Genomic DNA, 27,989 nt, shown 5'->3' with positions numbered 1-27,989 from the left:
GCAGGGGGACCGGGACAGGCACAGGGGGACCGAGGTGGAGCAGGGGGCACCGGGGCGACGCAGTTGCGCTGGGGTGGAGGGTGATGCATGAGGTGAGCAGGGCGGTGCCGGCCACCGGGGCAGGTGCAGGGCGGCCGGGGGCAGTACCGGAGGGCCGGGGCAGTGCCGGGAGGACGGGGCGGGGGGGGCGGCCAGGGCGGGGCGGGGAGCGGCGGGCGGAGCCCGTGGCGTGGGGCGGGGGAGGGCGGCCCGGCGCGGCCCCACGTGGCATGACGCGGGCGGGGGCCGGGACCGCGGCGGAGCGGCGGGGAGCGGCGCGGGGCCATGCAGCCCCCGGCGGCCTCCCCCGGCCCCGCCGCCCCGGCGGGCGCCGAGCTGCTGCGGTGGCAGTGGCGGGAGGTGCAGGCGCCCTGCCTGGTGGCCGCCTGGATCCTGGTGGCCAGCCTGGCCAAGATCGGTGAGTGTCGTCCCCCCCGCGCCTTCCCCGGTCCCCCCGGGCTCCGGGAGCAGGTGCGCCCACTCCCGGGGCAGGCAGGGTGGGATGCGGCATCCGGGGCGGGCGCGGGGGCATCCGGGGCGAGGGGTGCCACCGCAAACCAGGACACGGGTCATGGGGACAAATGGCCAGAGCCCGGCTGATCGCCGTCCTCAGCTGGGCTGCGGTGGCCTGTCACGACCCTGCGCCGCGTCCTCCATCCCCTTCCCTGGGATGGCAAGCGGTGACGAGGTGAAGGTACAGCCCAAGGGACAACGCGGGGGGGCCTGGTCCCCTTTTCCCCGCGAGGGACGGAAGGGTGAGCACAGAGGAGGGAAGGTGCAGGAGGAGAAGGGGAGCTGAGCAGAGATGTCCAGCAAGGATGTCCCATGCCCTGGAGGCCGGCACAGCACGTGCCGATGGCAGGGCTGGAAGCTGTTGGATCCCCCCTGCCCCGGGAAGGGCTCACTGGTGCCGGTGTTGGGCAAGACGTGTCCCCGGCAGCCTGGGGATGGGTCCTTGCCTGTGGTCCCCTCCAGTGGGTCACTCCAGATCTGCATCGCCTCAGGCTCTCGTGCTCCCCAGCATAGGACCAGGCAGCTGGGAGGAGGCTCTGCCGCAAGAGGCTGCGTGGGAAGGTGCAAGGAGGATGTGTGTGAGCTGCCGCAGGGCTGTGCCCCCCCGGAGCACCCTGGGTGCTGGGGAGGGGATGCCCGCGTGTGGGTGCTGAGCAGGGTCCCCAGGGGCTGGTCCCCTGCGGTGTCCCTGCTTGCTGTGCTGGGCCCAGATAGTGAGCCCGTGACCTTGAGGCAGTTTTCCTCCTCGGGGGTCCCGCTGTGGGCACAGCCCCCGTGGCGGCGGCATGGGCACCCTCTTAGTTTGGAGCTGGCTCAAGAAATGCGGGTTCAGAGTTAGGCAGGGGAGTCTCTGAGCAGCTGGGGACCAGCAGCAGCTCCCAGTACCCAGGGGACAGCTGGCCTCTGCTGGTCCTAAGCGTCATCGAAACCACTGCTGTGGACCTCGTGCTCTTCTCCTTCCTTGGCCTTCTCACAAGGGAGACCTAAAGCATCGCGAGCAATGAATTAAAGGGTGTCATGAACTTAAAAATACAACCCTCTGTCTGCAGCTGTGCCACCTCCAGCTGCTGAGTGCGTCCTTCCTACCTGCAGAAGATCAGAGAGACAATTCCTTTCCCTGGCTCTTATTTTCTTTTCTCAAACATCTCCCTGGAGCTGCTCCCAGTGTGGGTTTCCCTTGATGCACTCCCCTTTGCTCTGGCAGTGCTGGCGGGTGCAGGGGGGCCTGAGCTGGGGTCATTCCCAAGCCCCCAGCCCTGCCATGTTCTTCCAGGCCTGAGACAAGCTGATGACCAGCTGATGACAAGCTCTCTATCTGGGAGGCACAACCCAGATGGTGGGTAGCTCTGGGCTGCTAGCTCAGTGCATCCGATGGGTCTGATGGATACTCACAGCCCGTCACAAGGAGTGACACCCTGGAGGCAGGGCTGCGGGCAGCACCCTGGCAGGGGTGTCCCCGGAGGTGGTATGCGACCCCATGCACGCGCAGTTCCCAGGGCGCATGGGAGCTCACGGAGGAGATGGAGCCGGGGGCAGAGGATGTCAGGGAGTGGAGGGGGCAGCACTGGCTGTGGTGGCCATGGATGCCGGGCGTAGGCTGGCGCAGAGGAGCTGTTGCGGTTGCAGCGCTGGGCTGCCAGCTCACAGCCCTGTGACTGCAGGGGAGGAAGTGGCCCCACGCCTGGGTGATGGGGAAATGACACTGTGGGCTCTGTTCTCGGAGACGATCACGATGCTGGGGTGCCCCGAGCCAGCAAACACCCGGGGCGGGGAAAAAGTGGCTTGGGTGTTGCCTTCCTGCACAGCGAGGCATCATCTGGGCTTTGCTGCCTTTTCTGTACTTGGTCAGAGCACAGATCTCCTTGAATGGGATGTGGGGAAGAGGGAAATTAAGGACCAGTAAGGAGCATTGCCCCAAACCTGCTCCTCACCTATAGCTGCCCTGTGGGCAGGGGTTTGCCAGCAGACGGATGTTTTTCTACCCAGCAGCACCCCCATGGGTTGCAACCCTCTCTCCTTGCACCATCACCTCTGTCCCTGGCTGCTTGTGTCTTGGTTTAGGTGTTTCGCCATTTCCCAAGCACCGGAGGATTGGAGCAGGTTTTGGCCCCAGGTCCTCCCAATGGCAAATCCTGTATTATGGATGCCTGAGCGTGGATTATGGCTCTGAATTTAATTCACATGTGGCTAAGTTACCGTTGCTGTGGGAACCTTTAATGCTGAAATTCTTGACTAGCGCGTGTAAAATTAGAGCTTGTTCTACCCATCCCCGCTGGCTGCTCCCCGTAGCACAGAGGAGTTCGTGTGCTGTCATTTGCTTGGGAGGGTGGCAGCATCCCCCCTCAGCCAGGGGATTTTTGGACAAGCAGGGTCTTTCCCGTCAATGCTGCTCCCTTCTTTGCCCAAGTTTTTGGCTTGGGGGAAAGAATGATGGATGACAGCCAGAAGCCATGTCCCCATGTCCCCATAGCATCTCTGTGGGCTCTCCTGGGTCTCTCCAGCCAGCCAGGGCATATCTCCGCAGCACGGGGAGTGCAGATGGGTTGCTGGAGCGGGGAATGGGAATCTTGGCAATGCTCCTGAGCGTGCAGAAAGGGGCTGGATGCCTTGTTCCCTTCCTAAAAACTTCAGAGCTTTGTTCCCGTGGGCGGGAAGTGGTTTCGCAGCCTGCCGCAGGCGCTGAGCAAGTGCTGTTCGCCCACCGGCGCTGCTTTCGCTGGGCTTGCGTGGGGTGAACAGGGCTCTGCCACGGCTTGTGCGGTCATTTAGCAGGAATTTGGCTGGACTGGAGCTCAGCCAGCCCTTCTCTGGGCTGTGTGTTTGCTTGGAGTCTGTATTGCCACTGCCTCCGTGGCTGAATCGCAGCCCCTGGTAGCAAGCGGACGTGGCTGGGGGTGAGGGTGGATGCCCCGGGCTCTGCAGCTAGGGTGCTTGGCTGCAGAGCTATGGCAGAGGCTTGTCCCTGGGTGCTCTGCGGCTCTTTCCCCTTGAGGTGGTTGGTGATGGAGCTGCAGATCACGCTGTCCCAGTGCTCGCTGCTCTGCCCTTGCCGGCTGTGGCAGTGTTCCTGGGGTGTTATGGCAGGGGAGCAGTGCCAGGGCTTGCCAGGATGGCACAGACAGGGCTTAACGTGCCAAGGAGCAGTGCAGGTCACTGTGAAGGTCTCAACGAGAGGAAAGGTGGCCCTTAGCCTGCACGTTTGGTGGTGGGCTCACAGATGTTGTCTCTGCTTAGGAATCAGATCTTTGACATTGAGTTATCTCCTGTAATTCAGTGCTCAGCTGCAGTGAAGGAAAGAAAATCGACTAAGAGGTGTTAGGAAAAGAGAAAGGAGGAACATCAGGAGGCCATGACCTCAGTGCCCAGGGTGTCCACGTCTCAGGGACACTGGGACCCATCCCAGAAAGGATAGAGCAAGACTGGGACAGGTTCAGAGGAGAATGACAAGGGCATAGAGACATGGAAACCTACTGATGAAGCACGGCCTGTTCCTGGGCTCCTCTCCAGGTCTATGCCACTGGAGACAGGACTCTGGGCTAGGCAGACCTTATGGTCTGTCCGTGGGGGCTCCCAAGGAGGGAAGAAGCCTAGAGTCTGCGTGTGACCACAGCAGAGCTTTCCTTCTGGTGGGATGACTTAGCACAAGCATTGGGCACCTTTAATTCAGCTAAAGGGCTTTAGGGACTGGGTTTTGGGTTGGCAGCAGGGCTGGGCTTGCAGCTAAGTGACGGCTCAGAAGCTGCTCTGATGTCCCTTTTACCTGCTGGGTGCTCAAGGACAGAGGTGGCTCTGGAAGTGCCTGGAGGAACCTACTCCCCAGGAGAAGGTTTCTTCATCTAATGGCCAAGTCATGCTACAGAGCTGGGCTGTATGTCACAAGTGATGGCAGAATGATGAAGGGGCAAAACTGCTGTGACCCTCAAAAGCCTTGCCCCAAGGACTGCCCTTTGGGGGTAGCAAAAATACAGCACCCTGTGCTAGGAAGGAGAAATCCACAGGGACGGGGGGTTGCCCACCTGGAAGCTGGAATGATTTGGGATTACACAGGATGCTCTCACCCTGGGGACAAGGCTGCCTGGAGGAGTGAGTCCCCGTGGTGTGACATCCCCCTGGCTTGTGCCTGAGCTGCAGGCTCATTGCCACATTGCTGATGGATGAATACCAGGGCATACTCTACTTGCTTTAAAAAATATATGCTGTTCCATGGCAGTTTAAGATTTGCTCCAAACCTCGCATGGAATAAACTGATTATTCAAAGCATCTCTAAATCTGCAGCTCCCATGCGCCTGTTTTTTGCATGCAGGTAGGTTAGCCAGTGCTGAGGAAGGTTGTGCTCTGGCACGGAGACTGGCCGACTGGCTTGTACTGCAGTGGTTTGCATGCTGCTCCATCTGCTTGCTCAGATGGCTGCAAACAAGGTCACCCTGTCACCAGGGCTGAGCATCCTTGTCTCTGAGTGGGGTAACGTGTCCTGTTGAACGGATGCCTTCAGTGGAACAGCAGCTGGCATTGCTTGTGACACTGTGAACGTGATATCCTTTAAGTGCAGATACCAGAGGCCAAGAAAAGCAAAATACCCAGCTGCTTGGCTTATTAGAGAGTGGCTGAGGAGGAGAAGGAGATCCCAAAGAGTCAGGGACCTGAAATCCTGACCTGGGAGCTAGCTGGAAGGTCTTCTGCACACACATGGCCACAAAGCAGCCTTAGGTGCTCCCTTGTCCTCCCCAGGGTCCATCAGCAGCCAATCCTTCTATGGAGCTTGTGGATCTGGGATGCTCTGTCCATGTGCCTGTTTGGCTGATGCTCTCATTCTTCCTCTCCTTCTAGTTTTCCACCTGTCAAGGAAGGTGACGTCCATCGTCCCGGAGAGCTGCCTCCTCATCCTGCTGGGGCTGGGCCTAGGGGGCATCGTGTTGGCTGTGGCGAAGAAAGCCGAGTACCAGCTGGAGCCCAACATGTTCTTCCTCTTCCTTCTGCCCCCCATTGTCCTAGACTCAGGCTACTTCATGCCCAGCCGGCTGTTCTTTGACAACATCGGCGCCATCCTCACCTACGCGGTGGTGGGCACGCTCTGGAACTCCTTCACCACCGGCGCTGCGCTCTGGGGGCTGCACCAGGCTGGGCTCATGGGTGGGTGCACAGGGCTCCCCAGCTTGGACCGCATCCCCAAAAGATGGGTCGGAGGGTGCAAAGCACCCCCAAGTTCAGAGCCCACTGCCCAGCCCTGCCATGGATTCCCAGGAAGTATTGCAGGAGCAGGGTCCTGGCATCCTGGGAACAGTGCTCTGGCAGGACCGTCAAGCGTGCAGGACAAACAAGCCCTGCTTGGCACTAAGCTGACTCATGTCTTTGCTATTTTTGTCACCGACCTTGGCTAACTTTGCTGGCTTGTTGCCGTGTTCCCTGTCCTTGGCTGTAGCCCCTGGCCCTGGCTGGCCTGGGCTGTGTTTTGAGCCTCCCAAGCCCCAAGGAACTGTTTAGTGTCTGGATCTGAGGTGGGGCTGCTGAGCCTCCTTCCATGCATATCTGTGGGAGGGGCAGTGATGCACCTGGGTGCCACGGGAGATGTCCAAGCCCTGCTCCCTTCATGCTACAGCAAGGATGTGCTGAACCCTGCTTTGCCTGGGGGACCCTGGAGGTCTGGGAGCACTCAGCCCCCTGCACTCCAAGTTGGGATGCTGCGGCCAAGTCACCGGGAGCAGATGAGGGACAGGCTTGTTTCAGCCTAGTGAAAGGGGCTCTGGGACAGATGGTCTACCTGAGCTTGGTCATTCTGTCCTAGCAGATCCGGGCGTCGAAGCTGGGCTGATGGATTTCCTGCTCTTCGGCAGCCTCATCTCAGCTGTGGACCCCGTGGCAGTGCTGGCTGTTTTCGAAGAGGTCCATGTAAACGAGACTCTCTTCATCATTGTGTTTGGCGAGTCTCTCCTGAACGATGCTGTCACCGTGGTGAGTTGGAGCTTGGGGGACCCAACGTAGGCCAGGGCACTGGAGTCCCCCAGGATGTGCAGTGGATGCAGGTGACATCCCCAAGCTGGGGGCAGACCCATGCCATGCTCTCTGGGTCCCTCCTCTCTCCTGGCCCTGGGGGACTTTGCCTGCTGAGATGAGCTGTGTTGCCTGGCAGATTTGGGTCAGGCAATGCCTCTTCCGCAGGGTCCATCCTGCCCACAAGTGCTGCCCCTCTCAAGGCAGGGCAATACCCTGCCATCCCCAAGGGATTTGCCTTGCCTGCAGGTGCTGTACAAGGTCTTCAACTCTTTTGTGGAGCTGGGCCCAGCACACATCCATGCCACGGACTACGTGAAGGGGGTAGGTGAGTATATGCCCCACCAGTCCCTCTGACTCTTCCTCCGGGGTGGAAGCGTGGCGGGCAAGCACAGGTGCTGTCATACCGTGGGGTGGCCACTGAGCACCATAGCTCTGTCATCTCCATCCCAGTGGTCACATGCCAGCTGTCATCACGGGATGCTTTGGTGGGGAACCGGGTGAGAACGTGGGGCTTGGAGCTGGCATGGCTGTGGGGCACAGAAGCTGGGTTCACTTGCTTATGGTGCAAATGAGTCTTCTCCCTCCACCAGCCTCCTTCTTCCTGGTGAGCCTGGGGGGCACGGCTGTGGGGCTGCTCTTCGCTTTCCTCCTGGCCCTGATCACGCGGTTCACCAAGCGCGTGCGCATCATTGAGCCACTCTTTGTCTTTCTCCTGGCCTATGTCGCATACCTTGCTGCTGAGATGGTCTCGCTGTCCTCCATCCTGGCGTGAGTATGAGGGTGCCCCCCAGGGGGGTTCCAGGAAATCAGGGGTGCAGCGCTGAGCAGCAAGAGGCGGCAAGCAGACCCATTCCTCATCCCACCATAGGGTCATACTGGCTCCTTCTGCCCCTCTGCAGAGTCACCTTCTGTGGGATCTGCTGCAAGAAGTACGTGGAAGCCAACATCTCCCAGAAATCCCGCACCACAGTCAAGTACACCATGAAGACACTGGCCAGCAGCTCAGAGACCATTATCTTCATGTTTCTGGGCATCTCGGCTGTGGATACCTCCAAGTGGGCATGGGACACAGCGCTGGTGCTGGGCACCCTGATCTTTATCCTGCTCTTCAGAGCTGTGGGTCAGTCTGCCCCACTGTGCTTCTGACCCAGCCCTTTTCATGCCAAAAAGTGGTATCCCCCAAGAAGCTCTGGGGCATGGGACCAACCACAGCTCCTGGCCTGGGCTTTGCCCCATCTCCAGGAGCAGGCAGGGCTCCACTGGCATCCCAGGCTCTCCTTCTCCATCTTCCCTAGGCGTTGTCCTCCAGACCTGTGTGCTCAACCACTTCCGCCTCATCCCCCTGGACAGAATCGACCAGGTGGTCATGTCATACGGTGGCCTCCGTGGAGCTGTGGCCTTTGCCCTGGTCATTCTGCTGGACAGGGCAAAGGTGAAAGCCAAGGACTACTTTGTGGCAACGACCATCGTGGTGGTGTTCTTCACTGTCATTGTGCAGGTGAGGATGGGCACTGTGCCCTTCTTCAGTGCTGCCTTCTTGCCCCAGAGCTGGCCTGGGGGCCAGGCGGGTTCTTGGGGACATGCGTTTGGGGCAAGTACCTCTTTTCAAGTGACCTTTGGTCCTTGGTGCCTTCTGGCACCCCATCCATCACCAGACTGGCGTGCAGGACCACCGTGGCGACTGTTGCGATGGTGGGGCCATGGCCCACATTGTTTCCCCGTTGGCTTCTTGTTCTGCGACTGGCTCCAAGAGCAGCAATGGCATGTACCTGGCCAGGCTGTTCTCTTTACAAAGCTGCTGATGGCCCTGGCTCTGGGGTTCCTGCGCCCCGGGAAGGGGAGCTGCATGGCAGATGGATGTGAGCCTAGGGGAAGGGGGAGTGGGGAGCATACGACATGGTCACTGCCTGCCGGGACACAGGACCATTGCCCAGGTCCTGGGAGCAGGGTGTTGGGTTGGTAGGGGCACGCGTGGCTGGCACAGCTGCTGTCCCCGGTCACTTCGTGCTGTTTCTGCTCCCCACGCCCCAGCCACGCACCCTCTCGCCCTCCCAGTCTTTCCCTTGCCTTCTCCTGCCGTTCCAGGGCCTCACCATCAAACCCTTGGTGACGTGGCTGAAGGTGAAGCGCAGCGACCACCACAAGCCCACACTGAATGAGGAGCTGCATGAGCATGTAGGTGCTGGTGCCAGAGGGCTGCCCAGCACCCTGCACCACTGGGGCTGGGTGAGGGTGATGCATAGCCTCAGCACCCCTGGGGCACCCGCAGCCTTGCCACTGCTCTCACCCTTTTCTCCTTGCTCAAGGCCTTTGACCACATCCTGGCAGCGGTGGAGGACATTGTGGGGCACCACGGCTACCATTACTGGCGGGACAAGTGAGTGTCTTAGCTAGGATCCTCTGCTGGCCATCAGGTGGATGGGGGACGCGTGCCAGCCACGGGGACATTGCAGGGTCCCCGCTGCAGCAGGGCAGCAGGACCAGGAAGGCTGTATGTCTGTCCATCAGTCCATCTGGAAGGGGACTGTCTGGCTGCTGTTATGCAGCAGACCAAGCTCCCAAAAGCATCCCAGAGAGAGGCTGGGCAGGTGCAGCTGGGGATGCTGTGAGACCTGGCATTGCTTGCCCGTGCCAGAGCTGCTGGGGGGCTGTGGGGTGTGTCTGTGGTGATGACGGTGGCCCTGTGCCTGGATGGAGCTGTGCTGGGCACTGAGGAGGGAACAGCCCTGTTAAAGCTCGGGCAGTGTTTATCTGCAGCATGGGACAGGAAAAGGATGCGAAAAGCCTGTTTCCTGGAGGGGAAGTGCTCCAGCGGGGCAGCTGTGCCGTCTCCAGTCCCGCTCCCATTGCCTCCTGCAGACCCACTGGTCTCCAGCTTTCTCTTAGGCAGGGATGAAGGGTCAGCGTGTCCCCTCCCCTTCTGCCCTCCCTGGCAGCGTGTCCCTGGGCACAGCTGGGTCCTGCATGCCCAGCCTGCTTTCGCCATGCTTTGGACACTCTCAGCCTTGCGTGGGCAGGGGCTCCATGGCCATGGTACCCCATGGGAGCTAAACCGCCCATGTCTTCATCTTGTGGCAGGTGGGAACAGTTCGACAAGAAGTACCTGAGCCAGCTCCTGATGCGGAAATCTGCCTACAGGCTGCGGGACGAGATCTGGGATGTTTACTACAAGCTGAACATCCGTGATGCTATCAGCTTTGTTGACCAGGTAGGGGCAAACGGTGGGGGCCGGGCAGTGGGATGGCCCCGACAAGAGCTGGCTGGCCTGGGGTGGTGGTCCACCCCACGCATGGCCATGTGGGTCCACTCTGGCCAGGCAGTGCAGACCCCCCCCAGCCTGGCTGGGTCCCCGATGCCAGCTTTTCCCTCCCACTTCCCAGGGTGGCCACGTGCTCTCAGCCGCCAAGCTGGCGCTGCCCTCCATGCCCAGCCGCACGTCCATGTCGGAGTCATCGGTCACAAACCTCCTGTGAGTACGAGCATCTCTCCGAGCCCCTGGGTACACCTTGCTGGACCCCTGCAGCTGCCCCCTTCCCAGGGGGTGGGTTGTGCCAGGGCTGGCAGGGGGCTGGCAGGATGCAAGCATGGAGCCCAGCATCTCCATCTCCATCTCCTTTTTGCCCGCAGGAGGGAGAGCGGGAGTGGCGCATGCCTGGACCTGCAGGTGATTGACACAGTGCGGAGCCGCCGGGACAAGGAGGACGCTGCCATGCACCACGTGCTGCGAGGGAGCCTCTACAAGCCCCGCCGGCGGGTGAGTGCTCTCCAGCCATGGCATGCGGCTCACCCTGAGGGTAGCAGCACCCACAAGAGGAGCAGGGATGGAGGATGCTCCATGGGGCCAGCTGCTCACCCTCTGTCTCTTTGCCTCTCCTTCGGCCAGTACAAGGCCAGCTACAGCCGTCACTTCATCTCTCCAGATAAACAAGAGCGCCAAGATAAAGAAATCTTCCGGCAGAACATGAAGAGGCGGCTGGAGACCTTCAAGTCCACAAAGCACAACGTCTGCTCCTCCAAGAGCAAGGCCAGGCTGAAGGAAAAGGGCAGGAAGAAGGCAAGCGGTCCCCAACCTCCTGTTCCATTACTATCTCGGAGATTTGGCCTCCCTGAGGCTGCAGACAGAGGTCCTTTGGGGGCTAATTGAGGTGCTGCGCTGAGGTGCTGGGGATCGACGATGATCCAGGCAGCTCCAGGGCTAGTGTAGAGAGCGGTTCACCTCATCTCAGTCCTGCATATGCTGTGTGTGAGCACATGGGTCTTGCATGTCCACGTGTCCCCACCATGCCAGCACTGCCACAGGGTGGCTCTTCCCTGGGCAAAGTGGTCCCGAGCCCTGGAGGAGCCCCGTGTTTGTTCTCCAAGAGCACTCAGCATAAAGTAGCCTGAACGTCAGTGCAGACCCAGGCTCAGAAGTGTGGCACTGCGCCTCAAACTGGGCCTTAGGTGTCTTCTCTCATTTGGAGACTCTTGAAGCCATTGCAGCTGAGCTGTTTACTGTAGGGCCATGACGATGCAATGCCTAAGGACTAGGAACCACTGACTGCCAGCTGCCATCTAGCCAGGGTGGGAATCTGTGTCCCTGGGGTTACCCTGGCTTGCAGGGCTGCCTGGGTCAAGGTTAGGGGTTTGCACAGGGTAGGTCCCAGCCAGTCCATCTTCCTTCACAGAAGGACATCTCTCTGACCAGTGATGCACCCAATGGGAAGATGCACAGAAATGTCCCCTGGCAGGAGGCAGGTAAGGCTGGTGGCAGGTGAGGTTTGCAGGTCCTGGCAAGGGGACCTGTTGGGGTGGGATGGGAGCAGCCTGCTGTGCCTGCCCACTGCCAGCTCGGTGGCATGACAGCACCCAGGGTTGCGCTAGCACCAACTCCTTCTCTCATGCGTGCAGTCCTTCCCCCACAGGGTACCCCATCCTCCAAACTAACTCCCTCCATCTGGCTGCAGCTCCTGTCCTGGTGATGGTCAGCTCAGAGGAGGAGGAGAGCGATAGCTCGGAGACAGAGAGAGAGGATGATGAAGGGATTGTATTCATTGCTCGAGCCACCGATGAGGTCCTGCAGGGAAAGACAACTCCTGGTAGGCACCGATGCTCCTATGCCAGGGCAGCTGCTGTTGGCTAGCTTGTCCTTCCTCCACCTGAGGAGCAAAAATGCCTTGTTCTGGGAAAAACCAAAGTCAGCAGAGCATGAATCGGAGAATCACTCTTCTCTGTGGCTCTGGAGGCACGGCAGAGGTGGCTCCTGCATCCCTGGGCCAGCTGGCCATTCGGTAGTGGTTGGTTCTGCAATGTTTGCAGGTCCCAGGGAGAGAGCAAGAGCTGTGCAAGATTCCTCTCACTGTCCCTCCTTCTGCATCCCCAGGCAGCCTGGATGTCTGCCCCAGCCCTTGCATCATCCCGCCATCGCCAACCTTGGCAGAGAAGGAGCTGCCTTGGAAAGGAGACCAGGCTGATCTGGCTGTTTACGTCTCCTTGGAGACCACCAAAATTGTGCCAGTGGATATGCAGAAGGCATGGAACCAAAGCATCTCCTCCCTGGAGAGCATCGCTTCCCCCCCAGGCATCGAGAGCGGACCTCAGCATAGGAGATTTGCCTGCCCTGTGCTGGAGGAGCAACCCCAGTCTGCAAGCCAGGCAATGCTAGAGCAGAGCTCCTGCTTCCAGTTCCCAAGCCACATTTCTAAGAGTGGCCGGTTGCAGAGTGACAGCAGCCCAGATGGCGCTGAGCAGCAGGAGCTGCAGCCTTTGATGGCCACGGAGGAGCAGGGCAGGATGCTGCCTGCCCCGGAGCCCAGATGGCTGATCTTCAACAGAGCGAGCCACCTCTGAGGCAGACTGCAGATGGGGAAGGGGCTGGGGCTGTGGACGGGCTGCAACCCACTGACTGCTCCGCTGTCTTGCATTGTAAAGCTTGTGTATGTCTCCATAAACTCCAGGAGTGGCAGGAGAGCCCAATACTCCTCCTGGAGCTGCATTCCAAGGTGGGCTTTGCCCATGCACCTACTGATGCGAAACTGGTCAATAATTGGGCTTCATGCTGCAATAGCAGGTACTAGCCCCTCTCCACCCAGGGAGGCACAGATCCCAAACCTCTTTCTTCCTCTCTGGTCCCTACACATCTTCGCAGCACTGGGAGGCAGAGAAGTTCCTCCGAGGGCTGGGATCCCAGCCAGACTCAATCCCATCATGGCTGTGCTGCCCTGAGGTGTAGGGGTGCTGGCTTATGGGCCGTGGCTGCTCGCAGGTGTGGGAGCACAAGCTGATCTCCAGCCTGGCTGTGAGTAGGAGACCTCCAGGGAGAGGGCTGGGAGCGGCGGCCGGTGCACAAGAGCCCATCCACACCCAGTGACTGAGCCGTTGATTTCAAGGGCGGCTGCAACGCTGGTTCCTCACAGCATCCGTGGAGCTCAGCCAGGAGGCCAGAGCCAGGCCATGGCAGCTCTGCACTCCCTGGGTTATGGAGGTACCACAGAGGCAAGGCCATGACCTTCTCAGGATTGGGAGCAGTGCTCCTGGGGTTTGGCTCCACCAGGAGCTGGACTAGTGAACATGTATGCACAAGGACTCCTCCAGCACCCAACCTGCTGTGCCAGCCTCATGCCTGTTGTCTGGATGTGTTCCCAACAGCTGTGGTGTTCAGCTTTCTGGCTTTGCTAGGAGGCAACTGCCCTGCACAGCATCCTTGGCATTCATCCTGCCCATGTCCTAGTCCTTCCAGTTGCCTGGGGCCCATCAGCTGGGAGGGCTGGTCATGGTGTGAGGAGTTGAGCGAGCAGCAGGTATGAATGTACATCAGGAACAGGGTAGATGGGTGAGAGCTGAGTGCATCTTCAGAGGTCTGTCCCCACCACCTGCCTCCCAGCCACCCCTGGTCCCTCCTGAGAGGGTGGTGGGACCCAGTGGCAGTGGCCCACACAGTGAATTATTGCTGGTGTGACCCCAAGGGCCAAGAATTGCTCCCCAAGAACTGCTCAGCATGCAAAAGCTCAGTTCAGCAGCTGGGCACCGGCAACACGGGAGGGTTGGGGATGTTCCTCTTAGGGAAGAATGAGGACTTGGGCTGCTAATGCTCCCAAGCAGGTAAATAACTGCCTGTTCTAGCTATGTGGGCATGCTGAGACAGCAGGTGTCAAGGGGACATGTAGATGCACTGGGTGAGTGAGCCCAGCATGGGGCAAGCGAGCTGGCGGTACCCACTGGTACTGTTAGCAAGGCTCAGCAAAGGCTGTTCTGCTCTGTACCTGTCCCACCAGATGAGCATGAGGTTTTTAAAAGGTTTTTATATAGTTTTACATTTCTGGTATGCCTTATTCTGGTTTTGATTTCTGATATTGGGCCATACTAAATCTCTAGCTGGGTCAGTGTTTTCTGTAGCCGTGGGCACCACAAATGACTCAAGACTTAATATCTTATTTGCAAGAATATTGTTTTAATGTGAAAATATATGCAGAGTATTTTGTAATGTTCAATAAATCGGAGTTGGAGCAGGCATCGTGGTCTGGTCTCTCTGCTGTTTGGGAACCTCTGCATATCCTGGTTCCTGCAGCTCCTGGTTCAGTTCTCCCTTGCAGGCACTGTGTACTTGTGCCTCTTTGCTCTTCTCCACCCAAGGCCACAGCCCCCTTCTCAGACTTGATGTGCCTAACTGGATTGCCTAGTTTTGATAATGTTTGTGGAAAATGTGAAATTCTTTCCGAACAGAAGCTTGCCTGCAGCTGTCATGAGGCCATGCCTCGGGGAGCAGCCAGCAAGAGGCTAGCAGGCAGCTAGGCCCTTGCTGCCCAGTGTCGTGGCTGCCTGCATAGCAGCAGAGTGCTGGGAGCCCGGATCTTCCCATGTCCATGCTTCCTTTCTCTTCACCAAAAATACGGTTCAAATGGGTCTGTTTCAGGGTATTCTGGATCACAGGAACCTCCCTGCATCGGTGTGCTGGCTTTGCTCTTCCCTCGATCTGCTGGCTCCAGTTCTAAAGGAGGGTAGATGTGGTTTACTTGATTCACAAGACTGATGTTTGGCTTATATTCAACCTGGCATCTACTGTCACCCCCAGGTCCTTGTTGGCAGGGTCCCTATACAGCTCCTAGCCCCAAGAGCTTTGTACTGGTCCCTCTGGAAGCTCTTGCTCCTCCTGACATCTCCCATCTGCCTCGCATCCCACTGACCAGAGATGCTGGCTGAGCTGTGCCCTGTGTGCCGGACCTCCACGCCAGTGTTTCCTGCAGATACAATTGCCTTGGCAGTGCACCAGGTTGTGCGGGCCAGGTTGTTTTCCTGGAAGTGGTGGGTTTGTGGCATTCAGGTCCTCAGAGGAGGAAAAGCAGATGTCTCAGCTTTGGGAAACACTGGGGCTGGTTGCTGCTGTCTCACACAGTTATCTGAGCCTAGCAGCTAATGTGTGTACAGGCTTTCCATGCCACCAGCCAGCAGCTGGTGAGCTTGGAGCCCCCTCTTCCCACCCTTGACCCCAGCCATGTTGTGACCAGGGATGGTGGCTCCTACTACACCCTTCCCCACAGGGTTTTATCAGTTTTTATTCTCATACTCCACTCTCTGTATTTCACTTTACAGGGAGAGATAGCAGGCAGCATCCTTCCTGCATAGGACTGCTCTGATCCTTCCAGCATAGCACAGAGCTGTCTCTTTCAGCCTAAAAATACTGAAGTGCTTCAGTGGAAAAACATAAGAACCGGGCCAAACCATGAACACATGTGCCCAAACCTCTGCTTCTCCAGGAGAGAGTAAGGCATAACCAAAGGAGCTGCTTGTCAGACTGTAACCCAGAACGTACAACCCTCTGACTGTTACTATAAGCAACACCATCGTGGAGCTGCCTGACTATCGCAGACCAGTCATTTTGCACGCAGGCTTCTCCTTAGAGCCTGCCATTAGATCTGCACATTTTTTCCACAGTGATTTACTTTGTCCAATGCTCAGCTCCTCCAGTTTCTCTGTGGTACCAGAACTTGTGAAGTCAGCAGAGGATGTAAGGCAGCTCTGGTAACAGGGGCATCAGCCGGATGGAAAAGCCAAGCTGTGGGTGATGGATTGGTGTTGGCCATCTCTCAAGTCAGCTAAGCAGCAGCATTGTGCAGCTGTCTTAAAATCACCACATTGCCATTGCACAATGCATGTTGGAGCATCAAGTAAATTTTAGGCTGGAAGGGGCTCGGGAGGTCTGTGGTCCAACCCTGGCTCCATGCAGGGCTGGTGGAAAAGCTATAGCAAGTAGCTCAGATCCTTGTCTAGTTGGGCTTGGAAAGACCCCGAGGATGGAGATGTCACCCTGTCCCAAAGCCACACCATGTCTGCACCACTCTTGCGCAGAATGATTTTCTCCTTATGCCCAGCAAGAATTTCCCCTGGTGCAGCTTGTCCCCGTTGCCTCTTGTCCTTCCAGGTGTGCCTCTGAGAAGAGCTGGGCTGTGGTTTCTCTGTTCCCCCTGTAGGCAGCTCCCCTCTTTGCCTTGTCTTCCTACAGCTTGTTCTCTCTGATATGTATATATATAGTGTTCTGGGGAGCCCCAAATTGGAGCTAATACCCAGTTGTGTCTCAAAGGTACCAAGTCAAGAGAAATAATCATTTCCTTAAACCTGCCAGCTTCATGTTCTCCATTGCAGCAAGGGCACTGTTGACTCACAGGTAACCTTGCATGATTTTTCATTCTGCTCTATTTCTGGAGCACTTCTGACGCCCTCATGTGATGTTTTCACGATGACCTATACAGGCACAAGCAGTGGGAAGCTAGTGAATGGGAGCCCAGCTTCTCACCTCCCACTTGGCCCCAGCAAGCACAAAGCGTGGCATAGGCTTTGGCCACGCTCATGTTTTCATGGAGAACAGTAGGAAGGCAAATGCAAGAGAATTCAGGAGTTCAGTCTGACCATATCTGGGTACACACATTTTGGAGGCACATCAGTCTGTTCTTTGCTCCTTCCTGCTCCTGTCTGTCTGTCCAGGCATTCATGTCACCTGGATACGATCAGACTGAATCCCTCTCCTGAATTCTCCTGCGTTTGCCTTCCTGCTCTTCACACGTGAAGCAGCCACCCCTGCTCCTTGCTTTCACTGGAAGCCTCCTCTGCCTGTTGGTGGAGGGAACGATTCATTTTCACTCCAGAATTACCTCCAGAGGGGTGGATGCCAGTCCTGGTCCGGGTCTGCCCTGTTGCGCTGGCTGGTGAAATCGTGCAGAAGTTGCTCGGCTGATGGGATGCATGCTGGCTGGGGCCGTGCAGCGAGTGGCTGGTGACGGAGCCTGGATCAGTCGGCAGCTGGGGGTGGATAATGAGGAACAGATTTGAGCTGGGCAGCGGTTCCCATGCTGCGTTCCAGGGCACAGTGGCCAGGATGGGAGAGCCTTTGTGCTTCGTGCTGCACTTCTCCGGCGTGTGTTGAGCCAGCCCCTCGGCTCACCCGTGTGTCCTTGCCATCTGCTGGCAGTGAACATCCCCGGACTCTCTGCAGAGCTGGGGACCCTCTCCAGTGGCCGTGCCACCCACCAGGCTGCAGGGCTGGCCAGGAGGCTTTCCCCGCACCCCAGCTGCGTGGGGGAACAAGCTGCAGCGTGTTCAGACAAGATCAGTGGGAACTTTAGGTCTGCAGGAGCTGGGTGGGGTGATCCACATCCCCCTTCGTGGTTCAGATTTCCCTGCTTTTGCCTGGAGAAGCAAACACAGCTGTGGGACTCCCTGCTCCGGAGGACTGTGTGGCCAGGCTGCTGCTCCCGGGGATGCTTGCAGAACAGCCAGGATGGATGTTGACATGGCGGGGGCTTTGATTTTACAAGTACCCCAGATCCTAGAGTTGTGATCCTCCTTGCAGCTGGACAGAGCTGCTCCATGCAGCTGTGGGGAAGGCAAAGATCCCTGAAGAAGCCACCTGGACTCCTCTTGCCTCGCCTTCTCCTGGCATCCAGTGCTGTGCAGCCAGGCTGCCCCAAAGGTAAATTAAACCTGTGGCGGGTTAGTTGGAGACGGAGGGTGTTGAGGACACTCTGGGTAGGTGGCCACCAGCCCAGTTGGTCTGCTCTACATCAGACCACAGGTTGTCCTGAGCCTGCAGGCAGCCCATGAAGAAGGGCTTGGAAAGGCCATGGGGTAGTGGTAGAGACCAGACTCCGCGGAAAGTCTGCTGTATTGGGGCTTTCCTCTCTTGCAGTGATGCGGGGCAATCCCTGCCCGTGCACAAACTTTGTCTCCTAGAGCCCAGCTAAGCCCACAGTGTTAAAGTCAGAGAGCCAGTTAAAGCTTCGCTTTTTCTCCTTGGCTGGCTGGGGGGAGGCTGGCTTCTGGGCTGTGCACGCACCTGGGGCCTCACTGTGTGTGGGTCCTCGGTGGTTTCGGGGCTCTGAGGCTCTTGCAGGCAGCTGGATGAAGTGTGGTCTCAGAGCTGCCCCGAGAGCCCTCCTCTAGGCATGGCTGGTGCTGGGACCATGCAAGCATCACTCATGCAGGGGTCACCCCCTCCAGATTTCTCCTGGACACTTAGGGTCCTGCCTGCTTTCTCAGAAAGCCTCACCTCCCAGGGCCAGGATATTCTCTTGTCTACCACATACGTGCATGTAGGTGCACATATTTTCAGTAGGCATCCCTACCCTCGCCTGTTTATGGAGAAAGCTGGCAAAAGCTTTGCAAAGGTATCCCAGAAACATGGAAAAAAAAAAGAAAACAACTACGAAGGCCAAGAACTATTATATTTTCACATGTCATGGTGCAGGGCTAGCTGATGGGAGCTGGCTGGTGAAGGACCACGAGCTTGTGTTTGCCAGGACTGAAGGACTGTTGAGCGAGCACGATAGCCAGGCTGCTGCCGGATAGTTAACTGGTCACCCCTGCTAGGCTCACTCTGGTCTTTGTTTTCTCCTGCTAGGGAACAGGCAGAATTGTTATAAATGTTTGATTTTTTTTTTCCCCTTAGCAAAAATAGCTTTTGAAGCAAACAGGAAATTACAGACTAAAGAGTGCAATAAAGAGTGAAGAAAGTCTGGCAGCTACCTCACGGTGCTTGGATTTGTCTATAACTCCAGCTCCACGAGGAGTGTCTCTTCACCAAAGGCAACCAGACTGCCCCGAAATGTAGAAATCGGGGGACCCGTGCCCTGGGGAGCCAAAGACCTGTTGCCTTGGAGGCAGGGGTGTGAGGCGAACATCTCCCCTCCGATGAGGGTGACACACCAAGGGTTTATGAGGTGGAAGAGGGGCCGGCGCTGGCTGTGCCCCCTGTGGAGCTGGAGCCCGGCTGTGCCGGAGGAGTCTCCCCGCAGGGAGCTCGTTACCTCCGGCCGGGGCGGGCCGGGCCCCCGGGCGCCTGAGGGAGCGGGGGAAGCGGGGAGACCGCACCCGCGCCGGCCAGCGCGGCCGGCAGGTGTCGCCCCGCGCCGAGGCCTAGCCTCGTCCCGGCCCGCCCTCCGCCAAGATGGCGGCTGCGCTGCCCACAGGCGCCTCCCGCGCCGCTCCCGGCCCCTCCGTGGGGGCTGGTACGGCTGAACTCAGCGAGGAGTGCCAAAGGCCCCGCGTTGCAACGAAGGGGTAGTCTTAGGGGGGAAAAAATATATATGTGATAGTTCCAGGTTTCTTTTGGCGTGCCTGGGGATCAGCCGTGTGTGGGGCGAGCTGCTCCCTTTAGCATCCCGCTGCCCTCCTGACACTTGCTTGTGAGGTGCGGGCAGCTGCCTGCCCCTGCCTGTTGGAAGACCCCCCCCCGCTCTGTGCTGAGCCTGCTGCGCAGTTGCGGGTGGCCGGTGCTGTCCGTGAGCTTGCACTCTTTCTTGGACACTTCAGCTCACCCAGCAGCAAACGCAGGCAGGAGCTGACTTGTCATGGGCAAAGTGCAGCCCCAAACCAAAGGAATACTCCAGGAATATCTGGAGTAGAGTACCTGGAGAGGATATTCCAGGGATTGCTGGACTATCAATCCCACCTGCTCATCCCCCTTACTGCCGGGCTCTTCCAGAGGCACATCGCTCCGGTGTAACAACTGGGCCAGCACAGATCCTTTATGAATGCTAGAGAGGTCTAAGCCTCCTGGTCCCTTCCCATGCTTGCTAAATAGCTGGCCTCACCCCATCTTGATCTGGCAGTAGTGATGGAAGAAGGCCAAGTGAGAAGAAAGTAGGAGAGACTGATGGCAGGAGGCACGAGCCCTCTGCCTTCACCTGTCTGAAGAGGAAGCTGCTCATCTCCTTTAAGGAGACACATTGTTATTGCTGCTGATGGGGTTAAATCCCACTATTTTCTGCTGGTGCTCTCCAGCCCTGGTGCCATGGAGAGGAGGTGCCTACCATGGCTGGCACCACACTCACAGTGTGCTTGTCACATACTCCTGCCCAGCACAGGGTCTTCTCCCTCAGACCCACACTGTGAACGAAGGGTCCCTGGTACAGGACCCACAATCTCTGTCACACCACCTCCTCCAGGAACCCGCTGTGCCCCACATCCCACCTGCTCTGCCTTCCTGCCCAATATCCCTGCTGTAGGCATTTCCTGAGGTTCACTCCTCTAATTGCCAGCTATGGATGTCCCATGGCAGACTGCTCCTCTCCCCGTCAAACCAGCCCTTCCCAGTGGCATCTGAGGAGCCTTCCCATCGCCTCGTGTCCTCTGGATCTGCAGTCAGCAGAGTTGGCTCCAGACTCCCCTGGGAAGAAGACCCTGACCCCAAACTGCTGTTTGCCCACTGCAGAGTGACTCGAACCTCAGCCTTGAGCTTTGCGCAGCTGCTCTGTTGAGACTAAGATGAAGGAACCAGACCTTTCCCCTTTACTACCAGCTGGGCAAGGCTGGACAGGAACAAAGCCTATGCCTGCACCAGGGGAGACCATCGCTCAGCTCTGAGCAGGTTGCCATTCCCCTGCTGGAAGTACCAGCAGGATTAAGGGTACCTTGAGAAGCACCTGGAGAACCCACAGTGGGACTGCCCGAGTTCAGTGGGCAACACAGCCCAGCTGCTACAGGCAACATAAGAGCTGGTCCCAGGGAACGCCCATACGGCTGTATAAAGCACTGATTGCATGCCCACAGCTGGAGCTGCACCTTGGGGCTATTGCTCTGCCTCAGTGAGTGCTGAGCTAACCCAGCTGCTTCTCTGCCTGCCTGATTGGGAGGAGCAAACTGCAGGCAGGTGAGAGCTTTCCTTCCCTCTGGAGAGACTCTGCCATGGGAGAATGGTTTGCAGGATCTACTGGGATCTGCTGGGTGCAGGCTCTGCAAGTGTTGGCTGTAAGTGTGGGGTTTGTGAGGGGCTGGATGGGGGCTTGGCAGAGTGTGCACCCAGGGGGAATAGCAATCCCAGGGGTCAGAGCTCCTGCAGCAGAGTGAAGGAGGTGTTGCAGTCCTTGGCTGCCACCCCAGATAGGACCTGGGTGCTGGTCCTGGCTCTGCAAACTGGGGGGCAGAGACTGCAGCCAGTGGTCAGAGGTGGGGTCCCTGCTCCCCTGGAGTGGAGTGGTTAGAGCTGGCAGCCCTCACTCCTAGCAGGGCATAGTTGGATTTAGGTTGCTTTTGGGAAGAGAAGGGATGGGTCTCCAGCTTAGAAGTGTGACCCAGCCCTTGCCTGGTAACGGTTGGTGATTAGTACCTACTTGAGGCATCCACTGAGGGCTGAGTCCGCTTCTCTTGGTGCGGGCTGGGCAGGTATCTCGTAGGTGCTGGTTGCTCAGGTGTGAGCAGAGCAGGGACACAAGAGGGGGGCTCCTGGTGATGCAGAGGCATGAAGGGGGGGGGGTGTGTGTGTCTGTCTGTCCTCATAACCCTTGCTCTGTCAAGCAGACCTGGAAAGAGGAGCAGGCCCTGGCAGCTGTGACTGAGGATGGCAGTTGCACTAGCTGTGAGACCCTGTGCTCCATGTCTCCTGTGTCTGTCAGAGAGGGGCTGGGGAGGTGCCTGCTGGGCTGGGGCAGGAAGGGCGTAGGTGCCTGCCGGCATGTCTAGCTCGGGGGTGAGAGTGCTGTCTCGGAGAGTACAGTAAACATGTGCTGTGGGGACTAAATAGCATGCAACATCACTGCCAGCAGGGAAGGTAAACAGATGAGTGTCTTATGCCATTAAATACATGGGATCTGGAGAGAGATGGGTCAGTCTTAGGCTGCTCTTCAGAGAAAGCCAATCTGTCCTTCTCTAACCAGAGATGGTGGTGAGTTTTGAAGCAGCAGTCCTGAAACCACAGGTGGATTTCTAAGCCAAGAGCACTTTGTCCTCAGGAAAGGGAGGCAGTGCCTGAACTCCAGGGAGACAAACAAGCAGCTCCTCTTAAAGGATTTAAGCTCTTCTAACTGGGTCTGCATCCACAGAGGTGTGCCCTTGTCAGGCTATGCATCCTACAGGTTTCTGTTCCAGGCTCTTGGGGAGGGCTTTGGGGTCTTCTCTCCAGGGTGGTCATGTCCTGCCAACCAGCGCACCCGCCTAGTGGTCAGAGGACCGGGATGCTGAGACCCAGCACCCAAGCAAGGGAGCCCACCACACTGGGGAAACATCTTGGTGTGTGTGCGCTGTAGAGAAAACGTGCTTATTGGGAAGGTGCCTGATTAGGGCAGGAGGCCTGGTTTCCATCCCAGCCTTGCTCCTACCCACACTGGGTGCATTCATAACTTTCACATAAGGAGAAGTCTCCGGAGGACACTGTTTTAGAGGCGTTAACCCAAGAGCGGTATGCAGCATGGCCACTTCACAAGGCCTGGGGGGCACCTGTGTCCCCCCCACAAGAACAGCTCAAAGTTAAAGGAGCCTAAAGCTGCTCAGCTTGAGACAGGTGTCTTGGGTGTATGCTGAAGCAGGACTTTGTCCTGTGGGCTCTGGCAGTGGTCGATGCTAGTGCTGGGCTGTTGCTGAGCTGAGACCCTGGGCACTTGGGAATGCCTGGAGCAGGCATTAGACTAGCAAGTGTTCTGCATGTATTGAGTCCAACTGGCTTGTCTGGGAAGACACTGTGTGTCATCAAGGTGTGCCTTCCTATCTGTGTGGAGAGGTTTTAAGGCTGGCATTCCCCTGCTTGGATTGCTTCCCTGTGGGACTGCACACTATGAGCTTGCACGTGTGCTGCAGTAGGCCTGATGTGCGAGTTTTCTTTTTTTTAATTTTATTTTTTATTTCCACTCACCCTGTGGCACACATGGGTATTTGAGAGCCCTAAGTGGGACCTTCCTGACTTGTGTACCTATAAAACATCTCCTGTAAAGCCTCCTGATGGTTAACTGCACACCAGGTTTGCACGTGGCACTGAACAACATCTTGAAGTGTAGCTGGAGACCTAATAATTGAGTTGCTCCTGTTCCTTCAAATGGTGAGTATGACCAGCTGTTGTTATGTAGTCCCTCCTCCAGTCCTTCTGGGAAATCACACCACAATTATATTTCTGGCTTAAGAAATTTTTTCCCTAATCAGACTGAGCCTCACAAAGAGGTTGCCACTTAATGGTAATTACTTGCTTTAGAAGCTGAATGTCTCCTGAGGATTGCAAATAGGGGATTATCAAATTAATTAGTTAAACCAAGATGTGCTTTTGTGAAGCCAAGGCCTGCCTCACTTGTGATTTGAAATAAAGATTTAAATATTATTAAACTGCATACAACCCGCTCTTGTCTCCCTAATGGGGAGAGAACTAGTTCTTTCCTGAAATGTTGTTGGTACAAAGGGCTGCTTGCAGCTCTACTTGCTGCAGCACTTGTTGCTTTTATTTGACAACCTGTTTCAAGCAAACCTCTATCACTGGTCTTAAGGCGCCTGCTTGTGCTGAGTGGGGTCTAAACCTGCTTCTTGGTGGCTTCCCATGTTTTTATAGGCTGCCAAGTGGAAGGGGAATGGGGTTCACAGTGGGTAGCTTGGTGGGATTGTAATGTACCTTTCTCGAACCTGTACTTTCAGGGCACAGATTAATCCATGGGATGTTTGCATAGCCATGTGCATGCACATGGGAGCTGGCAGAGAGCCCCAGTCCAGTGATGAGGAGATGCCTGGAAGTAGATTCAGAGGCATCCACTGGTCAGTGGGATAGCAGTGGCCATAGGTCCTGCTCTGCCCAGCCTGCTCCCAGGCTCTCCTTTCCATTGGAAGCCACTATGGACATAGGAAACTCCCTATGCTGTGCTGAAGACTACACCAGTGATCATGCTAAACTAATGTGGAGTGTGTGGGGGTGTTTTCCTAAGAGCTGTTGGCCACTGTAGTGCAATCGTCTAGTTAGCATGCACATTGCACAACTTCCCCTAGGTCAGAAGATGTCCTTATCTGGCATCTAAAACATCTGTCCTGTGTTTCTTCCAGCCCAGCTGAGTCCTATTCATAAAAGTATTGAGCTTTCCCTGATTTGCACAACTGAAAATAAGCAGTCTGCTAGCAGTCACTCAAAGGCAGAGGTCCCTTGCCTGCCTTCTACCTCTGCCTGTGCTCCCTCCTAGCTCTTATGGCACTCTAGGTTGTGGTACTGCTTCAGCAGGCACTTGAGAAACACTGCAGCTCCAGAAACCAGATCCAACAAAGGGGAAACGAGTGGGGGGGGAAAGAGATGTGAGTCTGAAGTTATGACCCCTGAAGTTTCAGAACAGTTGGTATACTGACCCCTCTCCCACCCCATCCTCTTTCAACTCTGGGTGGGGGGCCCACAGCCTTCAAAGCTTGGCTCCCCATTCTTCCTGATGTCAGTGTTTGCTGCCTTTTGCCATATTTCACCTCTGGGACAGGTTGTGCTTAGCAGTACTCAGCTGCTGCTGCAGGTGAGTACCAAAGTGGTTCCCTGAGGGTAAAATTGCCCATTGGTCCATGCAAAGGACCTGGGTCTGCTGATCTCTGCCAGCAGAGCTGGATGACAGTAGCCTTTTGCACTAGCGTCAGCAGTTAAACTAACCCCAAGGAAAGTGCAGGCCTCATGCAAGAGTGAGGAGCTGCTCCTGCAAGGAGACAGTGTGAGACTGTGTCAGGAAACAAGCGCAGCATTGTCAGCCTCAGTCAAGAGGGGCTTTTTAACACCCACTGAAGTGGTGGCTACAGCTGTCTCCCATGTGCTTGTGTGGGAAATGGATCTACAATGCAGGAGAGGACGGAAAGGTCACTTTGTGATTTAAAAAAAAAAAAGCTATATTAGGATCCAGCCATGAGTAAACAGCAGTGCGATGCTCCCCTTAGCGCAGTGCCACAGCACAGGAAATCACATCAGTGCCTCCGACTGGGATGGGGGAAAGCTGAACTTGGGCTCTTCAGCCTGGAAGTCCTCGATGGGGGAAGGTGCTCCTGAGCTTTGAGCGCAGTGTAGGAAAGGGAAGAGGCACAAGGTTGGGCTCTAAGCTGCTTTTGTGTTAGACAACCCATTCCCCCTCTGCTTCTATAAATGTATACCTACAGCTGTTGACTTTCCTGCATTGTCCTGTGTGGTGTTGGCTTGGGAACTTGCGGAGAGCTTTCAGTTGTCATCTCCACAACTGAGCTGGCTGCTGCACTGCAAAAAGCATTTGCTAATGGTTATATAGTTTGAGTAGGACCTGGATAGCAAGTGTTGGCTGAATGGTCTGGGGAGCACCTGGCTCTGTCCCTGGTCACAGAGGTGAAAAATGGGATAGGAACCAGATATGGGCTCTGTGTGCTTACATGGTGCCCTCCTCATCTGTTTATGGGGATGCTGCAAACTCCTACACCACCCCCTGAAAGTGCTGCTTTTCTCTTTCTGGCCCTCAAAGATCTGGAATTAGGTGACTTGGCAGTGTCTTACCTGCTAACTCAGAACTAAAGAAGACAACCTTGTGTTACCACGCCTGTGCAAGCCACCTGAAGGGGTAAGGAAAGCTGAAAGCTGCTCTCATCCTGGAGCTGCTGCCAGAGGTCTGAGTGCAGGAGACCTGACCAGTTCAGTAACAGCATGGGAACAGGTTCTCTGCTCCATCCCCTTCATACCCATGGGCTCTCAGGGTGCCCCAGCCCCACCTGGGTCTGCATTGCCCTTCATGCCTGGGGACCACACGTTTCTGTCTCAAAAGGTGAGGTAGCTCCTGGCTCGTGCAGGAGTCCATCATGTTCAATGGGTTTTAGGGCCAACTGTTGGCAGTCCTCCCTGAGAGAGGAGTATCTGAAGGTGTCCTTGAGCTGGACCAGCCCACATGGGCTCTGCTGCTGGCCCTCTGGAGCAGGGCTTGGGAAGGCTGTGGGGGCCTGCCCCTTAAGCCAAGGCAGAAGAAGTGTTTCGTAGCAGTTGCTCCAGCTTCAGCAGGCAAGTACCCTGTGCTCCTCTACTGAGCTTGTCCATGTGGGGGACGTCTTCCCTCCTGCTGTAGGTCCTCATGTCCTGCCTGAGTCACCCTTCCTCTTGGGATGGGTTGGTTTGTGTGACCTCTCCCAGAAGCAGGGACAGCCAGGTACCAGCACCATGGCCTCCTTGATAGAGGGTCAGTCTCCACCAAGGCTGCTGAGACCATGTGCTGCTTGGCCAAGGCTGGGGAGGCAGCTCCTGGTCCAAAGTCCTTCTGCCAGGCCCTGCACCTCATGTCCAGCGCTCTGGGGCTTCACTTGTGTGTCACTTCCTGCCCCGCTTCCCGTTACACAAGGTCTTTGTGTGTCAGCAGATCCTGGGATGCCCTGTGGCACTTGCCTCTCCCGTTCCTCTCAGCCTCTGTGGCTCTGCCCTTTCCCGTTGTCACTTCTGTAGGCTGCTGCCTGCCTATTTGGTGACCTTCCCCACTGCTCGGGCAGTATTTTGGCCCCTAGCCATCTTAAACAATTAATGGAGGGGTGGAGAAACTTGCCATGTTAAATTACTTCCTCCTTTGGGAGGGGGTGAGGTCTCCACATCTCTTGCCTGATACCAATGCAGTTTGTCACTGTTGCCTGAAGCGGTCACTGCCTCTCTGTTTTCCTTCTAGACGTTAGAAAAACAATATTTCAGAGCACTCTTTTTGTATTTCTCGGCATTTTGCTTAACCTGCAGTGCTGCCTCAGGATTTTGCGGAGCGGAGAAACTTCTCTGGACTTAAAAAAAACCAAGCCAAGAAGAGGCGGGGGGAGGATTTTGGTGGAAACCTCTTTGGGAAGCTGGAGACCTTCTTGGGATGCCTGCTGTGGGCTTGTTCTCCTCTAGCAGCTCTTCGGATCTTCATGGGCGAAGGCAGCTCCCTGCCACAGAGCATCTGCATTAAGCAGGTCTGTGTGGAGGGCCAGGCACACTCTGAGGGACGCAGCTAGCAGTGATGCCGTAACAAGCAGCCTGTGAGAGCTGCTGGCTCTGCCTGTGGTCTGTAAGGTCTCTGCAGGGCTGGGGAACGCGGCACCCTGCGCTTGCTATGCCCCTCCGCCGTCTAGCGCTGGAGTTGGCTGTCAGAGAAACCTTCGAGGTCCCCTGCTCAGCCCCGGTAGTGTCATGAGTTAGATTAGTTGGAGCTGCGCTGGGGGCGGTGAGGGCTTGGATTACAGTCCAGAACTCAAAGTGCTTTGGTGGTTCACGTCGGAGGAGAGAGGAGACGCCCCGTTGCACACATGGAGGAAAAAGAGAAAAAACGCTGCCTTTGGAAGTGAGGGGGAATAAAGGAGGCCAGGAACATGGTAAGGAAATCTCTGTGAAGGGCTCTCGCCCTGGGTGTGAGCAGGGGTGCACAGGATGGAGCTGCTATCAGGGCAGCCTGCCTGGAGCCAGTGCATGGCGCTAATGCCAGGAGTGGGAAACTGCTCTTCTGGCACTTCTTGTTACTCAGATGGCATGCTGTACCCTGGGGTACCAGCCCTGGATGGTGGCTGCAGGGACACAGGGCTCTTGTTGGCACTGGTCCCCTGCGGGGTCCCTGTTAGGGGCGCAGTCCTGAGCAAGGGGCTGGGACGGGTCAGGTCAGGCAGGGCCCTGTCTTTCAGGCTGCACGGATGCTGGGCTCTCCTCCTGCCCTCACTCTTTGCCAGTCCTGCTCCGGGGCTGTGGGCACTGCCCCCTTGCAGAGCCCAGGGAAGGGGAGAGCATCATCGTCTTTTCTCCTGCCCAGGGTGGGCATCGAGCTGGGTTGAGATCTCTCCCTTTCAGTGTCAAGTTCTGCACGTGGAGATCCTTGTTTGGGGAGGAGAGAGACTGGCGAGCCCAGCTGGGCAGCAGAGCACCCTCTCTCCCTGGGAGTGGCTGCAGGGCAGTCCCCTGCCCAGCCCCACTGGCACTGCCCTACAAATCAGAGGTGCCCAGCCCTGGGGTGGCAGAGGCTAGAGGCATCACTAGCCCTATGGCGAGATCCTGCTGAGCACCAGTCTGTCTTCTGATGGTTTGCTCCTGGGCTCAGGCTGGGATCTGTGTGCCCAGCAGCCCTAAATCTCCTGGACGTGTCCTGCTGTGTCACGGGCTGCTTCTCCACAGCAGAGAGAACAAAGTCCATGAGGGGGACAAACAGCTTGCATTTCTGCTGTGCTTGGCATTGACTTGCTCTTTCTTAGAAGTTCAGCTTCTGGGCTTGGAGAAGCTCAGCTTTCATTGAAGGAAGAGTTGCCCAACTTTTGGCTTC

General features: G+C 56.9%; 2 protein-coding genes across 11 annotated transcripts in view; both read left to right on the top strand.

Moving 5' to 3' along the window:
• The first annotated feature begins 288 nt into the window (after positions 1-288).
• On the top strand, positions 289-14,025 carry SLC9A5 (solute carrier family 9 member A5). 8 transcript variants are annotated; one of them, XM_072873028.1, is made up of 16 exons: positions 289-457; positions 5,380-5,682; positions 6,338-6,501; positions 6,790-6,868; positions 7,134-7,311; positions 7,443-7,663; positions 7,839-8,041; positions 8,629-8,718; positions 8,850-8,920; positions 9,622-9,751; positions 9,924-10,012; positions 10,171-10,297; positions 10,427-10,597; positions 11,211-11,280; positions 11,490-11,621; positions 11,906-14,025. In XM_072873028.1, exons 1-16 carry the CDS (start codon positions 325-327, stop codon positions 12,370-12,372), a joined length of 2,628 nt encoding a protein of 875 aa, XP_072729129.1. In that variant the 5' UTR covers positions 289-324; the 3' UTR covers positions 12,373-14,025. The 8 variants fall into 8 exon arrangements, with proteins under 8 accessions (XP_072729129.1, XP_072729127.1, XP_072729124.1 ...); XM_072873026.1 differs by having other exon boundaries at positions 11,448-11,621; XM_072873023.1 differs by having other exon boundaries at positions 8,575-8,718; positions 11,448-11,621.
• Positions 14,026-26,405: 12,380 nt separating this feature from the next.
• Positions 26,406-27,989, top strand: part of PLEKHG4 (pleckstrin homology and RhoGEF domain containing G4) — an 89,718-nt gene continuing 88,134 nt past the window's right edge. Inside the window, exon 1 of one of the 3 annotated variants that reach the window (XM_072872498.1) lies at positions 26,406-27,057. In XM_072872498.1, coding sequence (XP_072728599.1) covers positions 27,055-27,057 — 3 coding nt within the window. In that variant the 5' untranslated portion in view covers positions 26,406-27,054. The remainder of the gene's footprint in view (positions 27,058-27,989) is intronic. The other 2 variants (XM_072872500.1, XM_072872499.1) reach the window with 2 other exon arrangements.

The sequence above is a fragment of the Ciconia boyciana genome, chromosome 9 (assembly GCF_034638445.1).
Source record: "Ciconia boyciana chromosome 9, ASM3463844v1, whole genome shotgun sequence".
In the NCBI taxonomy this organism is placed as follows: Eukaryota; Metazoa; Chordata; class Aves; order Ciconiiformes; family Ciconiidae; genus Ciconia; species Ciconia boyciana.
Note: the sequence above shows the minus strand (reverse complement) of the source record. Positions and strands in the feature narration are given on the sequence as shown.